Genomic DNA, 25,717 nt, shown 5'->3' with positions numbered 1-25,717 from the left:
TTTCCATTAGAAAAGAAGTTTATTATTTCATGTAGAGTTTTCACATACAAAATAAGCAATTTATTTTGAGAAATATTGGTATCACTAGATCATCTTGTATACAATGTCTCCAACTTGAATTGTTCCTGTTTTATCAACTCCAAAATACCATCCAAAGAGAGGATGCGATTTGTATATATGCTGTTCAGAAGGATCACACAGGCGATAACTGTAAAAAAGATTAAATCATAGTAAGTCACATACATAACAGTGTTTGTTTTGAGTTAAGCCATCTTTTCCTCTTTGGGAATGAAATCTTGTTCTGTTCTGTTTTTTGCTTTTAAGAATTTTTACCATATAAGGACTATACTACATGTCAGGGGTGGGCAATTAAATTCTATGGGGGGGCCACATAAAAAATTTGAACTGTGTTCAGGGGCCGAACCAACTTTACTTAAAAATAAAATGAAACAGTGATGTTATGATTGTTTTTATTTTAAACTTGTTAATCTTCACAAATACTAAAGAGGTTTCTTGCGCTATGTTAAAGATAAGCAACTGATCAACTTTAGACAAAAAGCTATAAATGGATTTGATGTTCAAAACTGTCCGTGGGCCAGACAGGAACGGCTTGCGGGCCGTATGTGGCCCTTGGGCCGCACTTTGCCCAGGTCTGCTATATGTGGTCATCTTCCAGTGACTGCTTCCTTAAAATGATGTGGCAATTATCTGACCATTTCTATAACAGGAAAAAATGTCCATGAAATGAAGTAAAATCTGCTTTATTGAACTGAAAATTGGGGGGGGGGATCCATTCTGAAAATTTGCTAATGTGGTCTAACCAAATTACACTTAAACCACTATTATTACTACTACTATTATTATCACTGTTAAATAAAATTAACCAGCAAAACAAAAATTAACCACACAACAAGCAATGAGAGCAATCCTGAGCCAGGTGAAGGCTGCTAAGATTTCAGCTACCTGCCCTTCCTTGTAAATGATATGCCCTGTTGTTACATGCAGTCACATCACCTCCAGCCTTTAGTGACATCCAAAATGTCCTGTCATTAATGGCCTTGGTCAGCTCTTGCAAAATCAAAGCTGTAGCTTCCATGATATATCCAAAATATGATCACATTTTTTCCTCTAGAGAGAGTTCAGGCTTGATTTGATCTGTGACTCAACTGTTAGAGCCTTTACAGCATTGCATGATATCTGCAAACTCTCATCCAGCACTGTATTTCGAATGAATTGATTTTTTCCCCTTGTTGGCTTTCTCTACTATCCAGCTATCATTTCTACAAAAAGTCACTGGAAATATAATTGTGTCGATAATCTTGACCTTGGTCTTCAGTAACACATCCTTACACTTGATAGTCTTCTGTAATTCCTTTACAGTCTACCTCACAAAACCCAGTCTTCTTTCTTCTCATTTTTTGGCTACAGACTTCATTTGGTTTGATGACTGAACCAAGGTATACAAAAATATTTAAAATGTCAGTTTCTTCATTGTCAACATAAAAGTTGAGTAATTTTTCTATAGTTGTGACTTTTGTCATAAGATTCAACTGCAATCCTGGCTTTTCCACTTTTTTCTTTAACCATCAGGAGTTGTTTTAAATCATTGCTGCTTTCTGCCAGCATCATCTGGATGTCTTAAATTATTCTTGTTTCTTTCACCATTGTTCACTTCTCCTCCATCTGAATCTAATCCAGCTTTCCATATCTGTTCTGAGTATAAATTTAGTACATGAGTTGCTAGAAGTCCTTTTGGCTTTAATTTAATTGTATAATTAGCAAGAGTGCTATTCCTACACTCTCTCCCTAGGGAAAGCAGCTACCATGTTCTCTAGACTCACAAAGAGAGTATGGCTTAATAAGAAGTTGACGGCATACACCAAAATACAGGTCTATAGAGCCTGTGTCCTGAGCACACTCCTATACTGCAGCGAGTCCTGGACCCTTTGTGCACGGCAGGAGAGAAAGATGAACACCTTCCATATGCATTGTCTCCGACGCATTCTTGGTATCACCTGGCAGGACAACGTTCCAAATAGAGTAGTCCTAGAACGAGCTGGAATTTTCAGCATGTATACAATATTGAAACAGCGCCGTCTACGTTGGCTTGGGCACGTCGTGAGAATGGCTGATGGTCGGATTCCAAAAGATCTCCTGTATGGAGAATTAGTGAAGGGAAGCCGCCCCCGAGGGAGACCACAGCTGCGTTACAAGGACATCTGCTAGCCGGATCTGAAGGCCTTAGGAATGGAACTCAACAGATGGGAAACCTTGACGTCTGAGCGTTCAGCCTGGAGGCAGGCGGTGCATCATGGCCTCTCCCAATTTGAAGAGACACTTGTACAGCAGACCGAGGCAAAGAGGCAGTCCCGAAACAAGCAAAACCAGGGAGCTGGACAGGGGACAGATTGGATTTATCTCCAGTGTGGAAGGGATTGTCACTCTCGAATTGGCCTTCTCAGCCACACAAGACACTGTTCCAAGACCTCCATACAGAGCACGATACCATAGTCTCTCGAGACTGAAGGATGCCTACACTATTCCTACTTGTTCTCTGCTATCTCTATAGCTGCTTGAACGCTCTCTGACTTGACAGTCTCATATTCCAGCACTACTCCTTTTTTCATTTTGGATTATGTCATCATAGGGTTTTCAAGGTAAGAAATATTCAGCAGTGTTTGTCACTGCTTTCTGTACTAACAAAAGTTAGAATAAATGTCACTGCCATTGTCTGTCTGTGAAAGATCCTCCATCAGTGTCAGCTTCCACTACTGCTACTGTCCAACAGCTTCCTTCCAGGAGGTCCTCCACCTCCATTACCATTGAAACTACCCATACTCTTCTGCTGATGTGACCTCTAGTCATGAAAATGGTGGATGCATCTTAGTCTGGTGTCTCAACTTTGGCCATTCCATCTTGGATGACCCTTTTAGAAGTCTAGACTAGACATGGGGGTATTCGTATTTCAATATTCCCACACAGCTGGACTTAACGAGGGTCTGGGTTTGCGTCCGGCGCTGGTGGCAGCCTTGCTCATCCTTCCAATCACTCCCAGAGTGCCACTCTCTTCCCGCTCGGCTAGCCACTTGGCAGGCATTCAGGGAGACTCGTCCTCACTCCCACTGCCTGGAGTGGCTAGCCAAACGGGAAGAGACCGGTGCTCCAGGAGTGATTGGAAAGATGAGTGAGGCCGCTGCCACTGTCGGACACGTGAGTGGCCAGTTGGGCCCCATGGGCCAGACCGTCATTAAGTCCAGCTGTGTGGGGATATTCGTATACAAATACCCCATCTCTAGTCTAGACTAGTAATGGAGTGTCACCTCCTGATGGCCAGCCACACCATTCACTTCTAAGGGCAAGCCAATACTGAAACATGTTGTCAGCCGTAACCATGTAGTGTTTGCAGTCGCTAAATACTACAATAACTATTGGATTGTGTAGAAGAGGAACCCAGAATGTTTCATTACCTTTTCAAAGTTTCCAGAGGCTCTTTTCTATCCATGATTCCTGTATCTGGATCAACTGTAGTAAATATGCATCTATAACAATAATATAAAATGAGATAACAGAAACGTCAGATCTTTTCCCCAGCAATCTAAAAACTGTCCAAAAATGCTTACCTGGGGCAGGCTGCTGCTCCTTTCATTTCTACACCTCCAATCTTAATCTCATCCCAGGTATCCTATGAAAATAAAATGTTTTGTATTTACACTGTATTATTCATTTTGGGACTTTCTCCTTTACACAATATGTAACAACTTTCCTACATCATTAATCTAAATGCTGTAAGAGAATTACACTTACATAAGCAGTCCAATTCATGGCTACAAGCTTATTATGCTCCCTATTTGGGTTGATGTTTTAATATTTTTTATCCAATTTTGAAAATATTTGAAAACACTGAGAGAGAAAGGGATTCAACATGTATACTGAATCATGTATGACTTCCTGTTTCATGTATACTAGTTTCATGTATACTAGCATTATTATATGCTGGCTTTCTTTTGCAAATATAAGAAAGTTAAAACTAAATGAAATTACAAATTATATTTTTCTGTTCATAAGACATGATGTCTCATTCATAAAAGATTTCCACAAAGTTAGATGAATTAGGTTTTAGAGTTATCTGCGTTGAGGTGTTCCAGTCAGAATATCCTGGTGATGACGGCAGGTGACATTTTCAGTTTTCCTACTTTCTCTGCCACCCTTAAGCACTGTTGCTATTCCAGAGGGAACCCCAGCAGATGGTAGAGGGCATAGGGAACTGCAAGGGGAGGGAGGAATGGACAAAGATTGTTGGCTTCTCTTCTATTCCATCAGCATGATTCCTTTACTGAATCAGAAGCTGCCTGCGGACAGACAGAAAACTTATATCTGCAGGAGGTAAATCCTGGGTTGAGTGCTCACTACCTGTCTCTCTAAAAATATGCAGATAAAAGAACATGGAATGGAAGATTTTCTCTGAGTGAATCTGACAGGTCTCAAAGTCAACCTAGGGAATTGTTCATTGCAATTCAGTGGATAAGTTGTTACAGGATCAGATTTAGTAAGCAACATGTAACAAAGGAGCACAGCTGAGTTAATTGAGGCAGCTGTGGGACAACCAATTTGATTGGAGAAACTAAGAATAAAGCTAGCCAAGCTTACAGAGACAAACTGTTGGGTAGTTTGGCTGTTGGATAGTTTGGGTGGTTGTACTGTTGTGTTGCTGGTGATTGTGTTGCTGAGAACTGTATTTTCTGCATCGTTGGATGAAGACTTGCCATATTGCAAGAAGAAGATCCTGGAGGAAGACTATCTCCGTGGTGAGAGGAGAAGACTTCGTGGATGCTGGACTATTTACATTGGTAACAATCTTTGGTTACTGAAAACTGTAATTTACCATTGCTAACTGAAGAACTACTGTGAATGACCAGGACTGTATAAAGACCAAGAGAAGCTGTATTTACCCCTGTATATATGGACTTTAATGTAAATAATATTTTCAACACCACAACAGTGTCTGTTTGGTTTAATCTCTGGGCAGTTCACTTCACCATTACGCCCCTGGCGTAGTCTGGTAACGCAGCACCTCTGTCAATTGGTTATGGGCCCAGACAGCGCACCAGACTGCATCCAGGTATAAAATTTAAGAAGTTATTGAAGAAACTGCTGAACAGAGAGAGCCAAGTAGTGTGGGCTACAGTCTGTGGTGAAAATGGCCAACGAAATATCTATGGCTGGACTGTGCATAAAAAAGTTGAATGGGGAAAATTATGCAACTTGGCAGCAGAAGGTTCAGTTGCTATTGCAAAAGGAAGCATTATGGGACATTGTAGAAAATCCCCCAGCAGTCCTAAATGAGAGGAAAAAGAAACTAAATGCAAAAGCTCTGGCTATTATTGGGTTAACTCTAGAAGACCGTCTTCTTATCCACCTGAGAGGCCAAAACTCAGCAAAGAAGGCATGGGAGGATTTAAGGAGACTCTTCGTAAGAGATAACGTTGGAAGCCAGATTCAAATTGCCAGGAAACTTTTTCGAACTAGACTGAAAGCTGGAGGGTGTATGCTTCAACATTTAGAGGCAATGAAGTCAATGTTGATGGACTTACGGGAAAAGAACATCACATTTACAGAAATACAAGAAGCATTTATTATTCTGTCTTCATTAGATGAGTCATATGATCAGCTGGTGACCAATTTAGAAATTCTTCCTCAAGCAGAGCTAACAGTAATAAATATAACGAGCAAACTGTTGGAAGAGGAACAAAAGAGAAAAGATAACAAACAGCTCCGAGACTCCAAACTCACTAATCAACGTGATAAGCTGAAAGAAAGTGAGGAGGAGGGGGACACAGCTGCAAGCATTCATTCTGGAAAACGCTGTTTTTCCTGTGGCTCAAGAAAACATCTGATGAAAGACTGTAAATTTAAGAAAGGAAAAGAAAAACAAACCAGACGCAAGAGAGAAACACTAAGCCTGACTGAGGAAATTTATAACTCTGAACAGGGTGAAGAGTGGATTGTCGACTCAGGAGCAACTGCCAGCATGTGTAAGAGCAAACAGCTAATATTTAACTACCAACCTGTATCCAACCAACAAGTATGCTTAGCAAATGGTGTTAGTGCTAAGGTACTGGGAAAAGGTAAAGTGAAATTACCTTATATTGCTAGACCAATAGATGTTTTACATGTTCCAAATTTGAAGCATAATTTACTTTCTGTGAGTTCATTAGCAAAGAATGGGTTTGTTAGCACTTTCTATGAGAGTAAATGTATAATAACTAGCAAGAACAATGAAAAATTGAATTGCTATGCTAGAAATAATTTATATAGACTAAACTGTACTAAGGCTAACAATGTCTATGAGAACAAATGTATACACAAAGATTGTATTCATTTATGGCATCAAAGACTTGGACATGCAAACTACAAAACACTTAGAAAAACAATTGAAAACTCAGTAGGAGTTAATCTAAAACAATGTAATGAATATGTGAATTGTCAAGCATGCCAATTAGCCAAGAGTAAGAAAGCTCCTATAATGAAACATAGTGATGTACAAGTGAAAAATATATTAGATTTGGTGTCAATTGATGTAATTGGACCCAAAAGTGCATCATTAGGAGGAGCTAGATACATTCTCTCTATCCAAGACCAAAAGTCCAGGTTTGGATACTGTTATCTTATGAAAGATAAAAGTGCAGTACATGTAGAGTTTGAAAAATGGCTCAAATTTGTAGAGCGTAAAACAGGGAAAAAGGTTAAGGTGGTACAAACTGACAATGGAACAGAGTTTACAAATGCCAAATTTCAAGCAATATTAAAGAAAAATGGCATTACTCACAGGAGAGCCGCTCCCTATACACCTACTCAGAATGCCTTTATTGAAAGAAGGGGCCAAACTCTGCAGAACATGGCTGAGGCAATGATTAGGGGGAGTAATCTATCAGAGAAATATTGGGGTGAAGCTACACTTTGTGCGAATTTTTATATTAATATTCTTTGGCACAGTAGAATAAACAATATACCCTACACAGTTTGGACTGGGAGAAAACCAAATTTAAAATTTTTACACGTATTTGGATCTCCTGCATGGGTTCACATCCCAAAAGAAATAAGGAGAAAGGGAGAGAAGAAAGCCAGGTTGATGTATTTCCTTGGATATCAGCAAAATAGGAGAGCATTTAGGTTTGGGTTGCCAAATACCAACAAACTTGTAATAAGTAGCAGTGCTTCTTTTAATGAGCACAGTAACTGGGACAAAATATGCAAACCCCCAGAAACAATAATTAAATTGCATGAAAGGAATGAAAGTAGTGAAGATAGTGCAGATGAAAGTGACTCACAAACAGAGCAAGAAATTAAAGGAGAGGTAGAACCTGAGGAAATGCAATCAAATAAAGAAATTCCATCCAACTCAGAAAGGAGGGAAACTCTAGAGGAGGACAGAGAATTACCTAGGAGGTCTAGCAGAGAGAGAAAAACTCCAGACAGGTACAAGCCTGAGACCTATTACTGTCTCAATGTGGCTGAACCAGAGACATATGATGACATATGTAATATGCCTGAGAAAGAACAAATAAAATGGAAAGAGGCAATGGAGAAGGAGTTAAATTCATTAAAACAACTGAAAGTTTATGAGGAGGTGAAACTGCCTGAAAAATCAAAAGTAATTGGTTCCAGATGGGTATTTAAAAGGAAGGTGGATGCCGATGGTAATGTGAGGTATAGAGCAAGGTTAGTGGCAAAAGGATATGCACAAACTTCAAACGACTATGATCAAGTTTTTGCACCGGCTCTAAGACCAGAGACATTGAGATTATGCTTGGCTGCATAGGTTAAAGCAAATCTCATGACCAGGCATGTTGATATAGAAACAGCCTATTTATATGCTGACCTGAAACACATAATTTATATGGAAATTCCACCAGGAATTGAAAGTGAAGGTAAATGCTGGATATTGAAAAAAAGTCTATATGGTCTCAGACAAAGTGGCCATGAATGGAACCAACATTTAACTAAAACTTTAAAAGATAATGGTTTTGTGCAAGGAAAGGCTGACCCTTGTTTATTCATAAATGAGAGAACACAAGCTATAATATTAGTATTTGTGGATGATCTAGCCATATTTACCAAAGGTAAGAAAGAGGCTGAAGAAATAATCCAAATGTTAAAGAAACACTACAAATTGAGAGATTTAGGAGAAATAAGTAACTACTTAGGAGTAGAAATAGAAAGAAGTAAGAAAGGATTTAAAATAGCCCAAAAGAGCAAAATATTAAAACTCCTAAAACAATATAAGATGGAGGATTGTAAAGGTGCAGCAACTCCAATGAACACAGAGTTCGAGAAAGAAGATATTAGTGGCCCAGATTGTGATATTGATGTATATAGATCACTGGTAGGCAGCTTACTATATTTGAGCAGATGGTCAAGGCCAGATATCTCTATAGCTGTAAACCTGCTATCTAAGAACGTGAGCAAGCCGAATGAAAGGCACATGCAATCAGCAAAAAGAGTACTTAGGTATTTAAAAGAGGCACAAAATAAGAAGCTAAATTTAGAACCAGTGGGAGAACTGTCTGTTACTGCCTATGCCGATGCAAATTATGGTAGTGATTTAACGACCAGACGATCAACATCAGGCATGACTGTGCATTTGGGAGAAAGTTTGATAAGCTGGAAGACAGCTAGACAGAAATTTATATCGTTGTCTTCTGCCGAATCTGAGTATGCAGCATTATCTGAATTGTGTACAGATCTAGTATTCTATAAACAATTGGCACAAGATCTTGGTGTGAATATAAAATCACAAATAAAGGTTTTTGAAGATAATCAAGCTGCCATACAAATGGCAAACTCACCAAATGTAAAAAGCAGATCCAAACACACAGATATCAGGTACCAAAATGTAAAGCAAAGTATAGAAAATGGTTTAATTGAACTGGTATACTGTGGAACAGAAAATAACAAAGCTGATTGTTTAACAAAAGTATTGGGGCCAACTAAACATAACAAAGCATGTGAAATGTTGGGAATGATATAAAGTATGTATGTGAATGTAAAAAAGAACTCTGTATATGTTCAAGGCAATGTACAATGTATGTAACAGAATTGCTATAAACAATTGGAGGAGATTGACAGGTCTCAAAGTCAACCTAGGGAATTGTTCATTGCAATTCAGTGGATAAGTTGTTACAGGATCAGATTTAGTAAGCAACATGTAACAAAGGAGCACAGCTGAGTTAATTGAGGCAGCTGTGGGACAACCAATTTGATTGGAGAAACTAAGAATAAAGCTAGCCAAGCTTACAGAGACAAACTGTTGGGTAGTTTGGGTAGTTGGGCTGTTGGATAGTTTGGGTGGTTGTACTGTTGTGTTGCTGGTGATTGTGTTGCTGAGAACTGTATTTTCTGCATCGTTGGATGAAGACTTGCCATATTGCAAGAAGAAGATCCTGGAGGAAGACTATCTCCGTGGTGAGAGGAGAAGACTTCGTGGATGCTGGACTATTTACATTGGTAACAATCTTTGGTTACTGAAAACTGTAATTTACCATTGCTAACTGAAGAACTACTGTGAATGACCAGGACTGTATAAAGACCAAGAGAAGCTGTATTTACCCCTGTATATATGGACTTTAATGTAAATAATATTTTCAACACCACAACAGTGTCTGTTTGGTTTAATCTCTGGGCAGTTCACTTCACCATTACGCCCCTGGCGTAGTCTGGTAACGCAGCACCTCTGTCAGAATCTCATGGTTGCTGCTGCAGGAATGAGTTTTAATAGTCCCTATTCCTATCAGAGGCATCCTCCTGGGAGGAGAACCAACCTGTACGGCCATGGGCAAGCTGCATTATCCCGGAACACTACCCAAAGAACAGACTGGTAAACAATTTCTCACTACTTTATATCTAAGAAATTCTGGCCTCATCTTAAGTTGTAATTGATTTGATTGCAGGTAATGATTATAATTATTATTATTTAGGTCAGAATCAGCAGGGATGTACCCATGTACGTCTACGTCTATTTAAGGATTTTAAAAAGTCCCTTTCTTCCCTCTAAGAATCATGGTGGGCAATTCTGCCATTTTTAAGGAGTTCCTAACAATCCTTCATGGTAAAAGAAAAAAGAAAATAACGAAGAAGAAGCTTTTTGGCCACTAGAGGGAACAGATTTTTTCAATTAAAAAGACATTTTTGTAAGAAAATTTGGGAGGGTGGGATAAGATACAGCCCTTGAAAGTCCAGGAATGGGCATCTGCAACCCTTAGATTTCCAGAGACTGCCCGTCCCTGATTTAGGCAAATATTACATATTTAATTTTGCCTCCCAAAGTGAAACCATTTCTCACATACCTCCGCTCCTATTATTCAGTGTAAATAAGTTACCTGGCACCTCACAGTGTTTCTTCTTCTTTCCTTAAGCAGTATATAAAACCTATTTGCTACATGACACCAGTCTTTTATTTAATCTGCTTGAGACTGGCTCTTTGATCTGCTCTTTGGCTAAATAAAGCCTTGATTAATAGGTATCTCCCATCTTCAGGGTGGGGAAAAATAATTGGGCATCAGCTCAATAACAGCACCAACCTTCTTCTGTTAGATTTATGATAACCATGATTATTGTTGGACAATGGAGGATATTTTGAACAGCCAACCAGGGCAGTATTAACAACCAAACAAGGGCATTTAATTTCACCCAAACAGGAAACTGAACTGAGAACAACATCTTCCCTAAGCACTCAGTAATATGTTTAATTTGGCTGCAACCTACCTTGGACATAAACAAAATTTTATCCCAGCTTCTCTGATATGAGTTAGCTACATTTCTGTGTGCCTTTGTTCCACCAGACATAAAGTCTGAAACCTACCACCTTTGAACAAATTCTGTAGCACCACTTTTGAAACTTCCTTTAAACAAGGAAAGTCAGTCCACACATCTGACCATGGATTTTGGAACACACCTTTTTTCTCTTTTAAAATTGTAAAGGTTTGCTTACATCTGATACTCTTCTACCTCCATATCTCAAATATTTTGTGCATAAAACTAAGGAAATAAGATGCAATGGAGATTTTATTTCTTAGTACTCCAAGGATTAGTTCAGCAATAACATACCTTAGCTATCCAACTGGCTTTAATTATAAATCCTAGCATCTTAAAAACCCTAACATTTATTCCCTCAACAGTCTGTGCTATCACCTTGTTAATGTTTAGAAATAAAACTGTCACTTCTGTTAAACACTTCCATTTATATACAAGTGCAAAGTTATTCCCTGTGTGAATAATATTTTGTATAGTACCTCCTCATGAGGATTGCAGCCTGTGACCAGAATGTTTGGCCTGAAGTTTCGTATCTGAACCTTCTTCTGTAGTCGGGAATTCAACTCTTCTAAAGAAGCTTCAGAGAGCACCATAATGGGACTACAGTCAGGATAGGCAATCTAGGGAAAGATATTCACTGAGATAAGAACTCTGAAGACATCCAAAGACAATACATCTAAATCAGAGGTGGCAAACTGGTTGCACTGGATGAAACCTTCAAACTACTTAATTAACAACTTTAATTTTAAAGCTCAAATATCTGACCATAAGTCATGGATAGGTAGTCTTGTCAGTACAGTACATGCAAAGGGGAGAAGGAGAGAATAGCATTCCTCCTCTGCCGCCATCGCCACGTTCTACTTCTTTTTCTTCAACAGTAAGTATCCTTTGCATTAATAAAATGGGAGGGAAAAGAACTATACCATTCCACAAGTCCTTCTCATGTTTCCGAGGCATGGGAGGGCTTTGCATCCTACAGCTTCACTGCCCTCCTGAATATCTATTTTTTGTATTCTCCAACAAAGGAGCACTGCCACTGAAGAAACCGTTTGTCAACCACCTTCCTCAGGCTTATGCGGGAAGGCATATAAAATTAGATATCTCTCTTCTAGGGATGTCAGTTCTTCCCTGGCTCATCTTCTTAGAGCAATGTCTCAACTTTGAGTAACCCAGGTGTTCTTGGACTGCAACTCTCCAATATTCTGACCACCACACCTGGTGGTGAATGCTTCTGGGAACTGCAATTCAAGAACACCTGGGAGACCCAAGGTCGGGAACTACTGTCTTAAGAGTAAACATGAAAGCACACACACACTTACGTACACAATCTCCTCACTACAAGCTAAGGAGAGAATTCTGTACATTTGAGAGGGAGATTCTGCTGCATTTCCATAAAATGTGCATTATGGGAAAATGTGGCAAGTGTTGCCTTCTTGCCTGAACTAACAAATGGAGTTGCATTGAATAGGTTGCTTGGTGTCTTCCTTTATCACTCAGTTGTCCTTCTGAACTTGCTGTAGACATGTTTAACTTTAAAAAAGAAGGGAGGGAAGGCACCTGCTTTGAGACATTTTGTTTGGTGTCTTGGTCTCACACTGAAAATGAGATGTCTCATGGAGGTTGAAGAACCTTAGTACCCTTGTGGCACAGTGGTTAAACTGCCGTACTGCAGCCAAAACTGTGCTCACAACCCGGGTTCAATCCCAGGTGGCCGGCTCAAGGTTGACTCAGCCTATTACCCTCCTGAGGTTGGTAAAATGAGTACCCAGCTTGCTGGGGGTGCCAATGTGTAGCCTGCATAATTAACTTGTAATCTGCCCAGAGAGTGTCTGAAGTGCTATGGGACAGTATACAAGCAGCACTTTTTCCCTTTTTCTTTCTTTGATAGGCTGTCTTGCATGCTGAGATAACCCATTTCAGCCAAAATCAATACAGTGGTGAGATTTTATTTTCGTATCACACATATCTCCAAGGCCTTATATCTCTCTTCATCATGTTACCTATAGAGATATACAATTGCCATCTCTAAAGAAAACCTGATTAATAATACCTGCCAAGAACATCATAGTGTGGCAGCCATCAAGTATGTAAGATTTTTTTTTCACTTGCACTGACATGTACACTGAAAAGCACATTCACCATAGAAAATTATGATGGACACATAGTACAGATTGTGAGAGCGCTACTTTCTGACCTTATCGTTGGGTCGAAAAGGTTCCATTAAATCTTTTGCATTCCTGGGAACCATGTTTGATTCAAACTGAACCAAACGATATGGCTCTGATTTTAAGAAATCTGTGATCCATTGAGCTGCCTCTTCTCCACAGTCTCTTCCTTGGATATCAGTGCCAAACAACCTAAAACAATTGCAAGAGTTAGGTCAGTAAGATCTGCAAAAGTCATTTAAAAACGGGTGAGGAAACTATGCTAAGCAACAGCAAACATTAATTTCAAAATACATTTCCAATTTATAATTTTAAAAACCACCATATATTGTGGTAAATATCACAAGGTTCAGAGTTAATATCACAACACTAACAGAAAATCCAAAAAGCATAGTGGCCATGTTGATTCAGATAAATAAAATGACATGCGGGAAGGCAATGCCTTTACTGATTTCCCGTGGGTTTATGACTTTTTAAAAAAATCTTATGGAGTAACATAGTTACCTTTGCTTCTGAAACTACTTTGAAAAACGCCAAATTTGGCTGCTCAGTCCAAATACAATTACGAAAATCATATTTTTCAATCACTATTGGGGACTGAAGCCAGTATTTATTTTTTCAGTTGTGGAGTGGACAGTGCTTTTGAATTTATTTGGGTGCAACAAGAATTGATCAATACAATCTCAGTAGCCACCCTGGATGGGGTAGGAAGATCTCTGATCCAGCGTTACTTGGCCAGCACTTTCAATCAGACCTTCCTGCAGTGTTATGCCAGCCAGATATAACCGGAAGTGGCTTGTTTGCTCTCTACATAGCGATGGTTCTGAACCTTGGTTCTCCTGATGGTCTTAAACTGTACAGTAATTTCCAGAAGCCCTGATAAATGTCAGCCTGTTGGCAATTGCAACTAAGTCTTCAAGGTGTTATAGTCCAAATACATTAATTTGTCCAAAGGTGGGATGTCTAGTATAAAATTAGTACTAGAAAGGAGCCCTAGGCCCTTTTCCTTTTTGAAAATAGGAATGCGAAATGACAGGTACCCTCAGGAGAACAAATGCCACAAGCTAATGTTTTTAACAAGTAAAAGTATTCCTACTATTGCTTTTCCAAAAATTATTTTTAAAGCATTAAATTTCGAAAGCCTCTTTCTGGCACTGGTCAAAAAAGTAACACATTGAACATTAACATCTTAATTCTAACATGTTGATTCCAAACTCTGCACCTGTTGTTGTATCTGCAATTATATATCTCATATTTAAATTGTTTTTAGAAGCAGTAATGGGGATCGTGTATTGCATGAGGATTACAGTGCTGGCAGAAAGGGAATTAATTCTTTTCCATGCAATGTTTCCTAAATGAAATAAAGGGCAGCCATGTGATCCATACAAAATAAACTACAAATGTAAGAATATGTGATACCTTTATAGACCATCCAAGAATAACTTACCTAGAAAAATCTATCTTGCCATGAACTTTTGAACGTTTAAGTTCTTCACACTGGTACAATGAAGTGGTGTTTAATCCAGGAAAACTCACTTATTGTATGGTGATTTTTTAGTGGTCTGCAAAGATATTGCCTATTCTTGCATCTGCATTTTATTTCCTAGCTGTATCTCATACGGTATATTCCCTCTTAGAGAAAACATCAATGATTCAAAAATTTTTTACTATAGTATACCTCATTATAACTCTTTACCTTTCCAACAAGAATTTTTAGTTGAACATCAAGTGAAGAAAACCTATAAATCAGTGTGAAAACCCACATGTTGATTAGAGTACCAGACAGCCACTTGTGTGATCCAGATTCAGTGAAACTCACTGGGTGACCTTGGGCCCATCATTCTCTCTCAGTTTGACCTATGTCAATCTACTGCTATGAACATAAAACGGGAAGGCAGAGCTCAATGATACCTTGAGCTTAGTACAGGAAACATGGGATATAACCCATGACAACGATGAGTCAGTTGCCAGTAACATGTCTACAGTGGCTGGATTTAAGGCTCAAAGTAGATGTTAGCAGCCACATCCTTGTTCATGTACATACACACACTATTTCCATTCATCCACAAACACATACCCAGCCTTGCAATTTCTAAAAGAAAACAGCCTCCCATTAGGTACAGTGACTATCTTCTTCCTTCCTACTACATACTGTGGATGCTAGGAATTTCATTCAGATCTAAATGCTAGTGCAGGGGAGAGAGGGAAGAGATTTTTAATCTTTAGTCCCTCACTCTGATGATTATCTGGATCATGACTTCAGCACATGGACTCTGAACTGAAAGTCTTTGATTAGAGCTTCTTTCCATTATGTTTCTTAATGGGAATCACAAGCAGGATCAAGGGACCTACTGTTGCCACCATCAGAACCACTCACACAATCACCGGAGCACCCACAATTTGCTGCTTCTTCATACAACTCAGAAAAGAAGCTCTCCCTGCACAGAAGCCTGGTTGGATGAAGAACACACATATATAATTACTCTCTCCCTTTCTCTCTCTCTCTCTCTCTCTGCAAAAGAATTCATATATATACACTTCTCTAGAGTACTCTTGCTAACATTGTCAAGGGTTTCCACAATGTTTTAAAATAGGGGACCACCTTTCAAATTAATTCTAAGTGTACTGTATATAACAGCATACCTTCTGTAGTTGCAGTGTGAGGTGGGAAATATTACAAAGTATGTTAAAAAGGTGAAAATCTGACAGGAGGCTAAGTCTAAAGCACCTGCAGTTCTTTACTGGATTTCTGGTTGATAGCCTGACAGGAATATGAATATCCTTCATTTCTGGAGCACTCAGAGTTAAACAGTCATTTTCATTGGCAATAGAAATCAATACTAGTCGAGGTTCTTGCCGAGCTGTCACCATATGTCCATCTTCCTTTATAACAAGCCAACACCTGATTTAGAAAAACAGAGCAAAATTCTTTAAATACTCCTGATTGTGAACTAAATTTTATAGAACTCACCCTTTGACAATATTCAGCCCATTAATAATAAAGCAAAAACACTGGGTTGTTATTCAACTTTGCAGTTAGTTACCGGTACATACTTGCCCAAATCTTACTAATGTTCGCATAAGGTCTGCATAACTTTCCATGGCTAATTCTGGCTAATTGATGAGATGCTAGGTCATGCACCAATTACACAATACAGATGTGCCTGGCATGTCATCAAACATACATAATTAGCTGCTGCAAGCTATGTAAATTGTACACAAACACCAGTGGGACTGTGGCCATAATCTCCAAGGAAGGTTTCCTCTTAAGCAGTAACAAGGTTCAGACGTCACAAATACATCTGCTTCCTTCATATCATTCTGAATAACCTGATATCCTTTCTTTCTTTTTGAGAACGTTTTCTTCTTCCCAGATACAGATTTCGAAATTAAATACAGTGGTGCCTCGCAAGACAAATTAAATTCATTCCGTGGCTAATGTTGTCTTGCGAAACGCGTTTCCCCATAGGAATGCATTGAAATCTAATTAATGAATTCCTATGGGTGGCGCTGTGGGCTAAACCGCAGAAGCCTGTGCTGCAGGGTCAGAAGACCAGCAGTCATAAGATCGAATCCACGCGACGGAGTGAGCTCCTGTCGCTTGTCCCAGCTCCGGCCAACCTAGCGGTTTGAAAGCATGCAAATGCAAATAGATCAATAGGGACCACCTCGGTGGGAAGGTAACAGCGTTCCGTGTCTAAGTCGCACTGGCCATGTGACCACAGAGGATTGTCTTCGGACAAAATGCTGGCTCTATGGCTTGGAAACAGGGATGAACACCTCCCCTCCGTCACGTGGATTCAATTTTACCACTGCTGGTCTTCTGACCCTGCAGCACAGGCTTCTGCAGTTTAGCCCACAGCGCCACCATGTCCCTTGGAGAGGAGAAAGGCAGCGTAAAATATTTTAAATAAATAAAATATATTTTCAAAAATCACTGTTCAAACTTTTGATGTTCTATATGCTTAGACTGTTAAGTACCATTCCATGTTATTTTTCTATAGAAAAGTTTTTGACAAATGTAATACAGTGGTGCCTCACATAGCGAGGTTAATCCGTTCTGGATTAACCTTCGCTATAGCGAAACATCGCTAAACGGAATTTAAAAAGCCATAGAAACGCATTGAACTTTGTTCAATGCGTTCCTATGGCTTTAAAACTCACCGTTAAGCGATGTTCCTCCATAGCGCCGCCATTTTCGCACCCTCGGTAAGCGAGGGCAGGGCGCGAAAATGCGGCGCGGACCTTCCGGCGGCCATTTTGGAACCGCCAATCAGCTGTTCTCCCCCGCTTCGTTATGCAATATTCGCTAAGCGAATCGCTTAGCGAATATCGCAAAGTGAAAAATCGCCATAGGGGCCATCGCTGAGCGAATGCTCCAGCGATGGCCCAGAGCGCCTCGTTAAGCAATTTCATTGCTCAGCGAGGTGCTCGTTAAGCGAGGCACCACTGTAGTTTGAAGCTTTAAACCATAAAAGGCAAACCATAAAAGGATCAGAGACCAGCACAGGCAGGACCAGAAAGAAAGGGAGCTGTGGGGCGGAATGTAACTTGCATTGCATCCAGTATGAAGGGTGAACTCCTGAAATCAGTAAGACTAATTGTAATTTCAAGTGTAATACAGGCTGTGGATAAAATCAAAGGAGGATAGTCGCACCCTTAGTCCATTACACCACAGTGGCTCTCCCTGGGACATTTTGGTTCTACTAAAAACCACCAGGGCTGCCATGGGCTATAAAGCTTATTGATCCACTGGGTTCAGCATATTTATTTACTTCAGCATATTTACCCACTGAGTTCAGTAGTACTTTTACTTGGCAAGATTTCACTGGACTTTAACCCAATCACACACTTTTTTGGAAAACATTTACCCACATTCCAGAGCAGCTTAGGAAACCAGATCCATTACTCCACAACAGGCTTCGATTCTAGCTGGAAATAAAACAACTTTCCAATGGTTCTTCATGTGACTTGCTATCAGCACCGGTAACTAATTTACCTTCCTGTTACTGCTGGCAAAGAAAAAAATGTTAACGAAAGAAGTGGGCAGAAGAGCTGCCCAGAGCCGTTTGACAAGCACCATTAGGAGCCATCCAATGAAAACGGGGACTTCAATTTACTACCAATTAAGCAGCAACGACTCTCAACAGTTTATTAAAAAAAATCCAGCGCATCTTCTTGTCCACCGTGGGGTGCTCAGGATCATAAATTAGTAAAGCGTTTGGGAAGGATTAAGCCCTGCACTGACCATGGGCAGGATTGATTGCTCCCACCCTAAGCAGATTTACAAGAAACCAAGTCCCAATTAGCTTAGGAAGTTTTACCTCTGAGTTAAGACACAGGCAGGTTGCATGCATTCTCTTGAACATCAACGTTCAGGCTTAGAGGGGCGAGGGAGAAAAGCACGTTGTGTTGCAATGGTTTTTAAACTGAAGGCGTGCGGGGAGCCCGAAGAGAAAGCCCCCCGCTGCAGTGCCGCCCTCGAGGGCGACCCACCTACCTGTCCCTCATCTCCCCGTTCCGGAGCCCCAGCTGGGTCACCTCGGCCTGCTCGACGGCCACCCCCCGGCAGGACTTGACCGGGTAAACGAAAAGAGCCGACACTCTCCCCACCGGCCGCAGCCGAGACCGACGGCTTCGACGCCAGCGCCAAGCCGCCGCCGCCCCCAGCAGAGCAAGCGAGGCCACAGCGACGAAGGCCAAGGCCCAGCCAGGCCGCGGCTTGGGGGGCCAGCGGAGGCCGGGGCTGACCATGGCGACGGAGGCTGTGGGTGGCTAAGGGCCGAAGGCGTCTGGGGCTATAAGGCGAGCGGGCGGCTCCCTTCTGGGCCGGGGAAGGGCGGCTCGCTGCCTGCCAAGCCTCTCCGGAAGCCAGAGGGCGGGAATCTTCAGCCAGAGCTCCGGTTGCGACGCGGTGGGGCTGCTGGCGTTGTAGAAGGAAAGCAAATTTACCCAAAAATCCAATTTAGCCCTCAGAATGAGGGCCCTTCTAATTAAGCGCCTGCTCTGGTCTTGGAAGCCAGACCTTTCCCTGACGAAGTCAATCAACCCTTAGGTCAGGTCTTCCTCTTTTCTTGCTGCCTTCTATTTTTCCCAGCCTTGTTGCCTTTTTCAGCGAGGCTTGCCTTCTCACGGACATCTAAAAGTAGGATCGGCCTCACCGTTACTGCAGCTTCTAATGAGAATCCAGGCTTGATTTGATTTGGACTTGCTTGTCTTTCTGGGAGTTCCATGGTATCCATAAAGCTGTCCTTTAACACGACATTTTAAAGGAATTGATTTTTCCAGTCCTTAATCTTAAGGATATTTAGTTCTTTTTAGAGTTTAGAGTTCTTTTATAGCTGCTTTTCCAAGTCTCAGACTTCTGATGTTTGTTTTTTGGCTGCGTTCTTTTTTTAATTTATGATATGAACCAAAGTGCAAAAGGCATTAACACTTTCAGCTTCTGTATTGTCACTTATCAGCCTTTTAGCTAAGATCAAGTGTAGTACAGTACAGTATTGTCAACCTGAAAGTTAGGTAATTTTTCTGTAGTCATTTTGTCGTCTTGAATATTCAACTGTAATTCTCCTTTTGCATGTTCACCTTCCTCAGTTGTTGTTTCAGTCATAGCTGTTTCTGCCAGTAATATGGTCTCATCTGCATATCTTAAATAGTTCATGCTTTTTGCACCAGCTTTCACTCCTCCTTTATCTGAATTTTATTTTTCCTATGGTATGTTTTGCATATAGATTGGACAGGGAGGGAGATAAAATACAGCCTTTGTCAGATAGCCTTTCCAGCTAGAAAGCATTGTTTTTCTATTTGCTGTCTTAACAGTAACTTCTATCCAGGGTGTCATTTGTGCTGCCAACCTTAGATGCACACCTAGTGCAGTGAGAGGGTTTGAGTATGCCATGGAAACTGAGTGTAATGCCATAAGAAGACTAAACTCAGTTATGAGTCTGAACAAGTACCAGGATTGCCTAAGGTTGAGTTGCCAAAGCTGAGATACTAAACTGAGATGCACCAACCTTTCTCTGGAATTAGTGGTGACATTAGTAGAAGAGAAATGATAGCTCCAGAGAAGGGCAGAGAAGTTCTTGAAAAGCAGCTACTAGACATCAACAGTACTGAGAGATTACACTGATAAAGATTTTTCATAGACTGCCACAGTGACACTGAAACTAATCCCTGTTATTGCTATGCAGAAAGTGGAAGTGGTAAACCACCTTTGTATATTTTCTACCTTTGAAGTCATATGATGAGATAATCTAGAATGAAACAAGAGATAGTGTTGGAAACAAGACTCCCAGTGATATACACTCAGCTACTACAGAAGAACAAAATAATTGCCACCCAGAGTAGACCATTGGTCTAGATGGGTGGGGTACAAATCTTAATACTGTAAAATAAATAAATAAAATATTAAGTATGAATGTTGTCTCCAATCACGGAACTACAATAAAACCAAAAGGATGTCTAATCGGTCTTCATTTAAGAGGTGTTTCTTTGTTTGTGTCTGAAGCACCATAGTACTGTACAATTAATATATCAGATGATTTGCTCCCCAAAATACTGTAGACAACATTAAGAACATTTAGGGCAACTAACATCAAGCTTTCCATAATACATTTTGGAAGACATGGAATATACAGATAAAATGGTGTGCAACTTAAATATTTTAAGTCTCAGTGCAATCAATGGGACTTATTTTGCTTAGACTACATCTAACAATCTTCAAAATAAGCATGTATGGAAGGAATTACAAGGTACTGTATGTTGGACAGTGTACACTGCATACCAGTTCCACTGCTGAAGGCATTTTGGCTCTCTTAAGCTGCAGTTTGCCCTCTTACCAAGAAGAATTTGTGCTAAACTCAGTGGGATTTCTTGAAAACCTTAAAATTAAAAATTGAAACCCCAGTCCCATGTCTGCATTTAGACTCACCTGCAGAATAAAATTAGATTGCACTTCTATGTCAGGAAAATTGTTTAAATAATAATTACAGGATTATTTTAGCAATGGGGACATGAACCTAATTGTTTGCATTTCCTACATTGTTTAGCCATTAGCTTCAGTGACCACTCTGCACTAATGATACATTTCTTTTAAAACATAATTTGTCTTAGAGCTATGATTTTGGCATGTTCAATTCAGTCTATGAATGTTAAATTAAACGTCATACCACCAAGTATTCATTTTGAGAAGAATATTAGAGCTTGCTTTGGTGCATCAGAGCAAAGTCAGTTCAGTCTAATATGTGAATCTTCTAGATGCAACTGAATCTACTGCTCACAACCAACGTATGTAATTGACCATCACTGGCTGGATCTGTCACCTGGTATGCAGCAAATAAATGACTCAGAATATTTATTAGCAAATTAATATGTTTTACTGTTCATCATGGCTCCCAAAGCAACACAGAATAAAATAAACTAAAACATGTTCTTAAAACAAAATAAAAATAATTCTAAGCATTAGTTTTAAAACCAAAGGCCATATGTAACAATATAGTTTTTCAAACGTTATAAGATGAAACATTTCTTCCACACACTTTAAAAAAAAATAGCAAAGCAATCACATCGCTCTTTCATGAATCTATGAATTTGTCTAAACATTTCCAAAGCCATAATCCAAACATATGATAGTGAAATATAAAAAAGGTTACAAATTTATTTGAACACAGCAAATTTTATTGGGGGTTGCCTTGAATTTATTTCTAGAATTATGAAAGGAGAAGAAAAGTTGCCTGTTTCCCATGGATGAATAATTCATTTAAAATAAATGGATGTTTGGAAATCTTCAGTTAATAAATTGTTCTTTGCATTTTCAACTGTTTTGTTGTTGTTATGCAGTAGTTCTCTTACCTAGGTTAGGCTACCATTCATGAGCATTTCTTTCATTAAAAACTGTTGGACCTGAATCCTTTGTAAGCATGGTTGAGATCATGCTGTGCCTGCTATTACCCACCCCAGACTACTACTAGATCATCTCATATTCACTGAGGCAGGGATGTGGCCCTTCATTATTCAGCTGCAGAGATGCACAGATAACCTGTTCCTGTGCCGGAATATTCAAATTAAGGGGGGGGGGGGATGGGGGCAGGAGGACAGAAAGATAAGTAAATATTTATTTGTTCCTTTCAGGATACATTATACCAAGTAAAAAATAATATTGCTTTATGGATGATGGTAGCCATAATGGTTTCAGGGTGACAGTTGCTTCTGACATCACAATCTGTCTCTTAGCAACAGCTGAAACAAACAATTGTCTTGTGAGCTCAGACCTGCTTTTGGCTAGTTAAAGAAGTGATTATTAGTTACCTCTCCTGACATCTGAGTCTAGGTTTCTGGGAGTTTGGTCTTGAACTCCCAGGGAGTTCAGTATCCTGAGCTGAAACCTCAGACCCATACCCTCTAATGGCTTCATTTTAGGACCTTATCTCTGATTTTTACAAGCTTTCATCTAAATTTGCACCACTTATTAGAACTCCAGAACGGGTTTACATTACATGTGAGTACGTCAGTCGTTCTCCTGTTTGGGGGGAAATGGTATTGGCAATTTCTGGATGTGTTCCTCCTGACAAATTAGGCTCACAGCTTTAGGATTCTTCTAGACAGCTCCCTCTTAAGAGTTATCTGTAAAGTCTCAAGTTATGTCTGTGTCATTGGGGGAGTTGCACCAACTATAACTGATTTACTAGTTGCAAACTCTTCTGTACAGGAATGATTTTGCCATAGTTATCCATGCCCTAGTAATTTCCTGGTTAGATTATTATGATGTGTTATATGTACACATCACAATAATCTAAAGGCAGTTCAGAAGCTTCAGCTGCTGCCAGAATTTAAACTGGCATAGCTCATGTGAACCACAATTAAAATAGATTCACTGGGTTGTTTTTTTGTTTGCTTCTGATCCCAGTTCAGAGCTGTGACTCTTCCTGAGCAGGGTGGAGACCTGGTTTCTTGAAGAAGCACTTACTCTCATATCAATCTGCCCATTCTCTATATGGCAAAAGTAAGAAAGCTGTTGGATCCTGGGGGCCAGATTCCCCCAAGAGCAATATGGCAGTCCCAGTTGTATCAGAGGATGGGGAATAATCCAGAGAAGATGGGGAAAATGGTATGGAATCAAAGATAATGTGGTCATTTCAAGCCACCTTGCTCACATTTCCAGTTGGGAAGGAAAGCAGAAGATTTCTGAGGACCAACCTTCTCCAGATCCTCTATGAGCCATATTTGGACCATGAATGAGCTGGATTAGGTCTGCAGCCTGGGGGTTACTCTTCCCTACCTTAAAGTAATTTAGCACTAATGTTATTATCTTTAGGAACCAGGATTGGAAAAAAAAATACTGATCCCAGTACTTTAGGTTTTAACCTCTTCTTTATTTGACACTGTTGCTTTTTAACTGTTTGTATGTTTTACTGTGTTGTAGTTTAGGTTTCTGCATATTCTTTTATATTGTTATAAACTGCAAAAAGCCAAATTGATAAAGGTTTTATATAACTAATTTAAATTAACAAATATAACTAAATAACATATTTTAGGATTAAGTGGAGAAGATCTACAGCCTGAGGCCCAGTAGAAAAGAAGACTTGGCAAAGAAAAAATTAGGAGTCAAAACAGGATGGGAGACTGGAAAGCCTACATCAATGCAATCCTGAAGGACAAGAACATTGAAGATATAGCTATTGTGGGGCATTCAGACAACAAATGTGTGTGGGCTTCGAAGCCAGGAGGCTTGCTGGCTGCTATCTCTCCCCAGGAGGTAGGACTGATTACTGGGCAAGACCGAAAAGCATTCCTGCAGACGGGAATCACTATTGCTGGGAAGAAGTGCAGTGTGATCCGTGACTATTTGCTAGTGGAAAAAGATGCTGTGATGGACACTCGAACCAAAGGTGGTGACAGCAGATCAATCTGTATTGGGAAGACTCCGAAGGCTCTTATCTTCCTCATGGGCAAAAAGGGAGTCCATGGAGGAGTTCTTAACAAGAAGGTGCATGACATTATAGCAAGCATGCAAACAAAAGGCAGCTAGAGCCAGAGACTTCTCTGCATTGATGTTCTCCTGGGTGAAAGCCATGGAGGGGAACTATACGTGTTTTAAAATAAAAAAGGCATTCAGCCAAATTCTCTCTGTTGCTTTGAGTTGTGAGGTAAATCAGCTTAAATACAACTTAAATCAATTGTCTGGTAGTTCCTATTACCTAAAATTTAGAACTGCAGAGCTGGAAGGGACCTTATGGACTGTTGAGTCCAGCCTTTATCAAGGAGGCCTATGCCTAATCCACTGAGCTATCCGGCAGTCGAGTTAAATTAAAGTAGACTACTTTGTCCAAGTTGCTGCTGTCAAGACACTGTCCTGAGTTGCAGATAATGGAAGTTGTGATGCCAAGACAGGGAGAAGGTACCAGGTTGGTCAAAGCTGTTTTGGGGGGGGGGGGAGATAATAAAAGATAATAAACATGCACAGTTATTCCAAGGACAGTCTTCCAGATGTATGTGGTTTGCAACTCACACATCCCAAGCAAGCACAACAACAGGTATCTGTTGATGATGAATGCTGGAAGTTGCAGTCTAAGCAGCATCTACACTGTAGATTCTACAGGTTTGAACTTGACCCACCCCTCTTCTAAGGTTTCAAGCAAAAGGCACCTCTTTTAAAGCTACCTTTGTCCAGTACAGTAGTTCTAAATTAGAGTGAGGACAACTTTGTTCTCTTAATCCTTGGTTATATTGCGGAACATTTGCAGTGGAACTTGAGGAGCTTCTTAGATGACTGAGAGGTCAACAGAAGTTAACAAGGCAACTGTTTCTTCTTAGTTTCAAAGTCATACATTGTGTTAAATGTTGGATTTCTCCTGTAGAGTTCTTTCCAAGTCTAAAGCCAGCCTGTTGGGGAATGAAGAGTGGTTCGCCTACTTTCATTAGATGGTTACTGCCCAGAGTAGACCTTTGGTCTAGATGGGCGGGGTATAAATCTAAATAAATACATAAATTAAAGGGTCACAAAAAGAGCCTCCCCAAAGAAGGTGAACACATTTGAGTGTCCCAAGGCAATGACAGCATCTGTCAGCTGATCCCTCCACTCTAGGAGTGGGGTTGTACAAATACCAATGGATACAAGAGCCACCAATTTAGCATTTTTATATAATTCATTTCAAGCATTCAAAATATTGCACAAACATTATCTTTGCCATCTTTGCACCAGCCGTGTGAGGTAGACTATTTAGTGGAACATAGCCACCTTCCACAAATCCAGCCCTGCTATTAGGAGAGTAAGTTAGTCAACTCAAGTGGCATATTTGGGCAGCCGTGGCAGCCTCTGAGCCATCCTCTTCTATTGGAGTATGTCCTAAATTTCCTGAACTAGCTGTCTTCAGGTGTTACAGAAAATGCCACCTTTTTGCAGTGTTGAAGTAAGATTAAGGTGGAAGCCCACAAATGGACATACATGGAATGGAGTCAGGATTGCCAGTGTGCTTAGGCAACAAATTATTCTGTGCCACACCTAACTTTTCCTAAACTTCTAAGATCCTGGTGTCATTAACTAGGTCATGTACCATAGTTTGGAAATATTTGGGAATTGGGAGATTGGCTAACTTTCTGAGTTAAGTGTCTACAGAGCTAGAGACTGGGAGTTCAGTTCCTCACTGTGTTTCCCAGGAGAAGAGCAAACTGTGAAGCTTGATAGCACCCCCTCCCCAGAAAAAGAGAATGGTGAACTACGGCACTGGTTCTTAACCTTGGGTTAC

At 40.2% G+C, this 25,717-nt stretch overlaps 2 protein-coding genes across 3 annotated transcripts; one reads left to right on the top strand and one right to left on the bottom strand.

Annotated features, from left to right (window-relative positions):
* On the bottom strand, nucleotides 1–23,563 carry LOC110075395 (mitochondrial amidoxime reducing component 2). The gene is made up of 7 exons (XM_020786636.3): nucleotides 18,475–23,563; nucleotides 15,703–15,876; nucleotides 13,004–13,166; nucleotides 11,289–11,429; nucleotides 3,621–3,682; nucleotides 3,468–3,539; nucleotides 1–208 (listed from the first exon to the last, which is right to left on the bottom strand). Exons 1-7 carry the CDS (start codon nucleotides 18,726–18,728, stop codon nucleotides 85–87), a joined length of 990 nt encoding a protein of 329 aa, XP_020642295.3. The 5' UTR covers nucleotides 18,729–23,563; the 3' UTR covers nucleotides 1–84.
* Nucleotides 9,734–24,426, top strand: PFN3 (profilin 3). 2 transcript variants are annotated; one of them, XM_072990548.2, is made up of 2 exons: nucleotides 9,734–9,874; nucleotides 23,507–24,426. In XM_072990548.2, the coding sequence occupies exon 2, from the start codon at nucleotides 23,587–23,589 to the stop codon at nucleotides 23,998–24,000; it is 414 nt and encodes a 137-aa protein (XP_072846649.1). In that variant the 5' UTR covers nucleotides 9,734–9,874; nucleotides 23,507–23,586; the 3' UTR covers nucleotides 24,001–24,426. The 2 variants fall into 2 exon arrangements, with proteins under 2 accessions (XP_072846649.1, XP_020642298.1); XM_020786639.3 differs by lacking the exon at nucleotides 9,734–9,874 and adding an exon at nucleotides 22,383–22,470.
* The last annotated feature ends 1,291 nt before the right edge of the window (nucleotides 24,427–25,717 follow it).

The sequence above is a fragment of the Pogona vitticeps genome, chromosome 1 (assembly GCF_051106095.1).
Source record: "Pogona vitticeps strain Pit_001003342236 chromosome 1, PviZW2.1, whole genome shotgun sequence".
Taxonomy (NCBI): domain Eukaryota; kingdom Metazoa; phylum Chordata; class Lepidosauria; order Squamata; family Agamidae; genus Pogona; species Pogona vitticeps.
The sequence above is the reverse complement of the archived record's forward strand: the minus strand, read 5'-3'. Positions and strand labels throughout refer to the sequence as shown.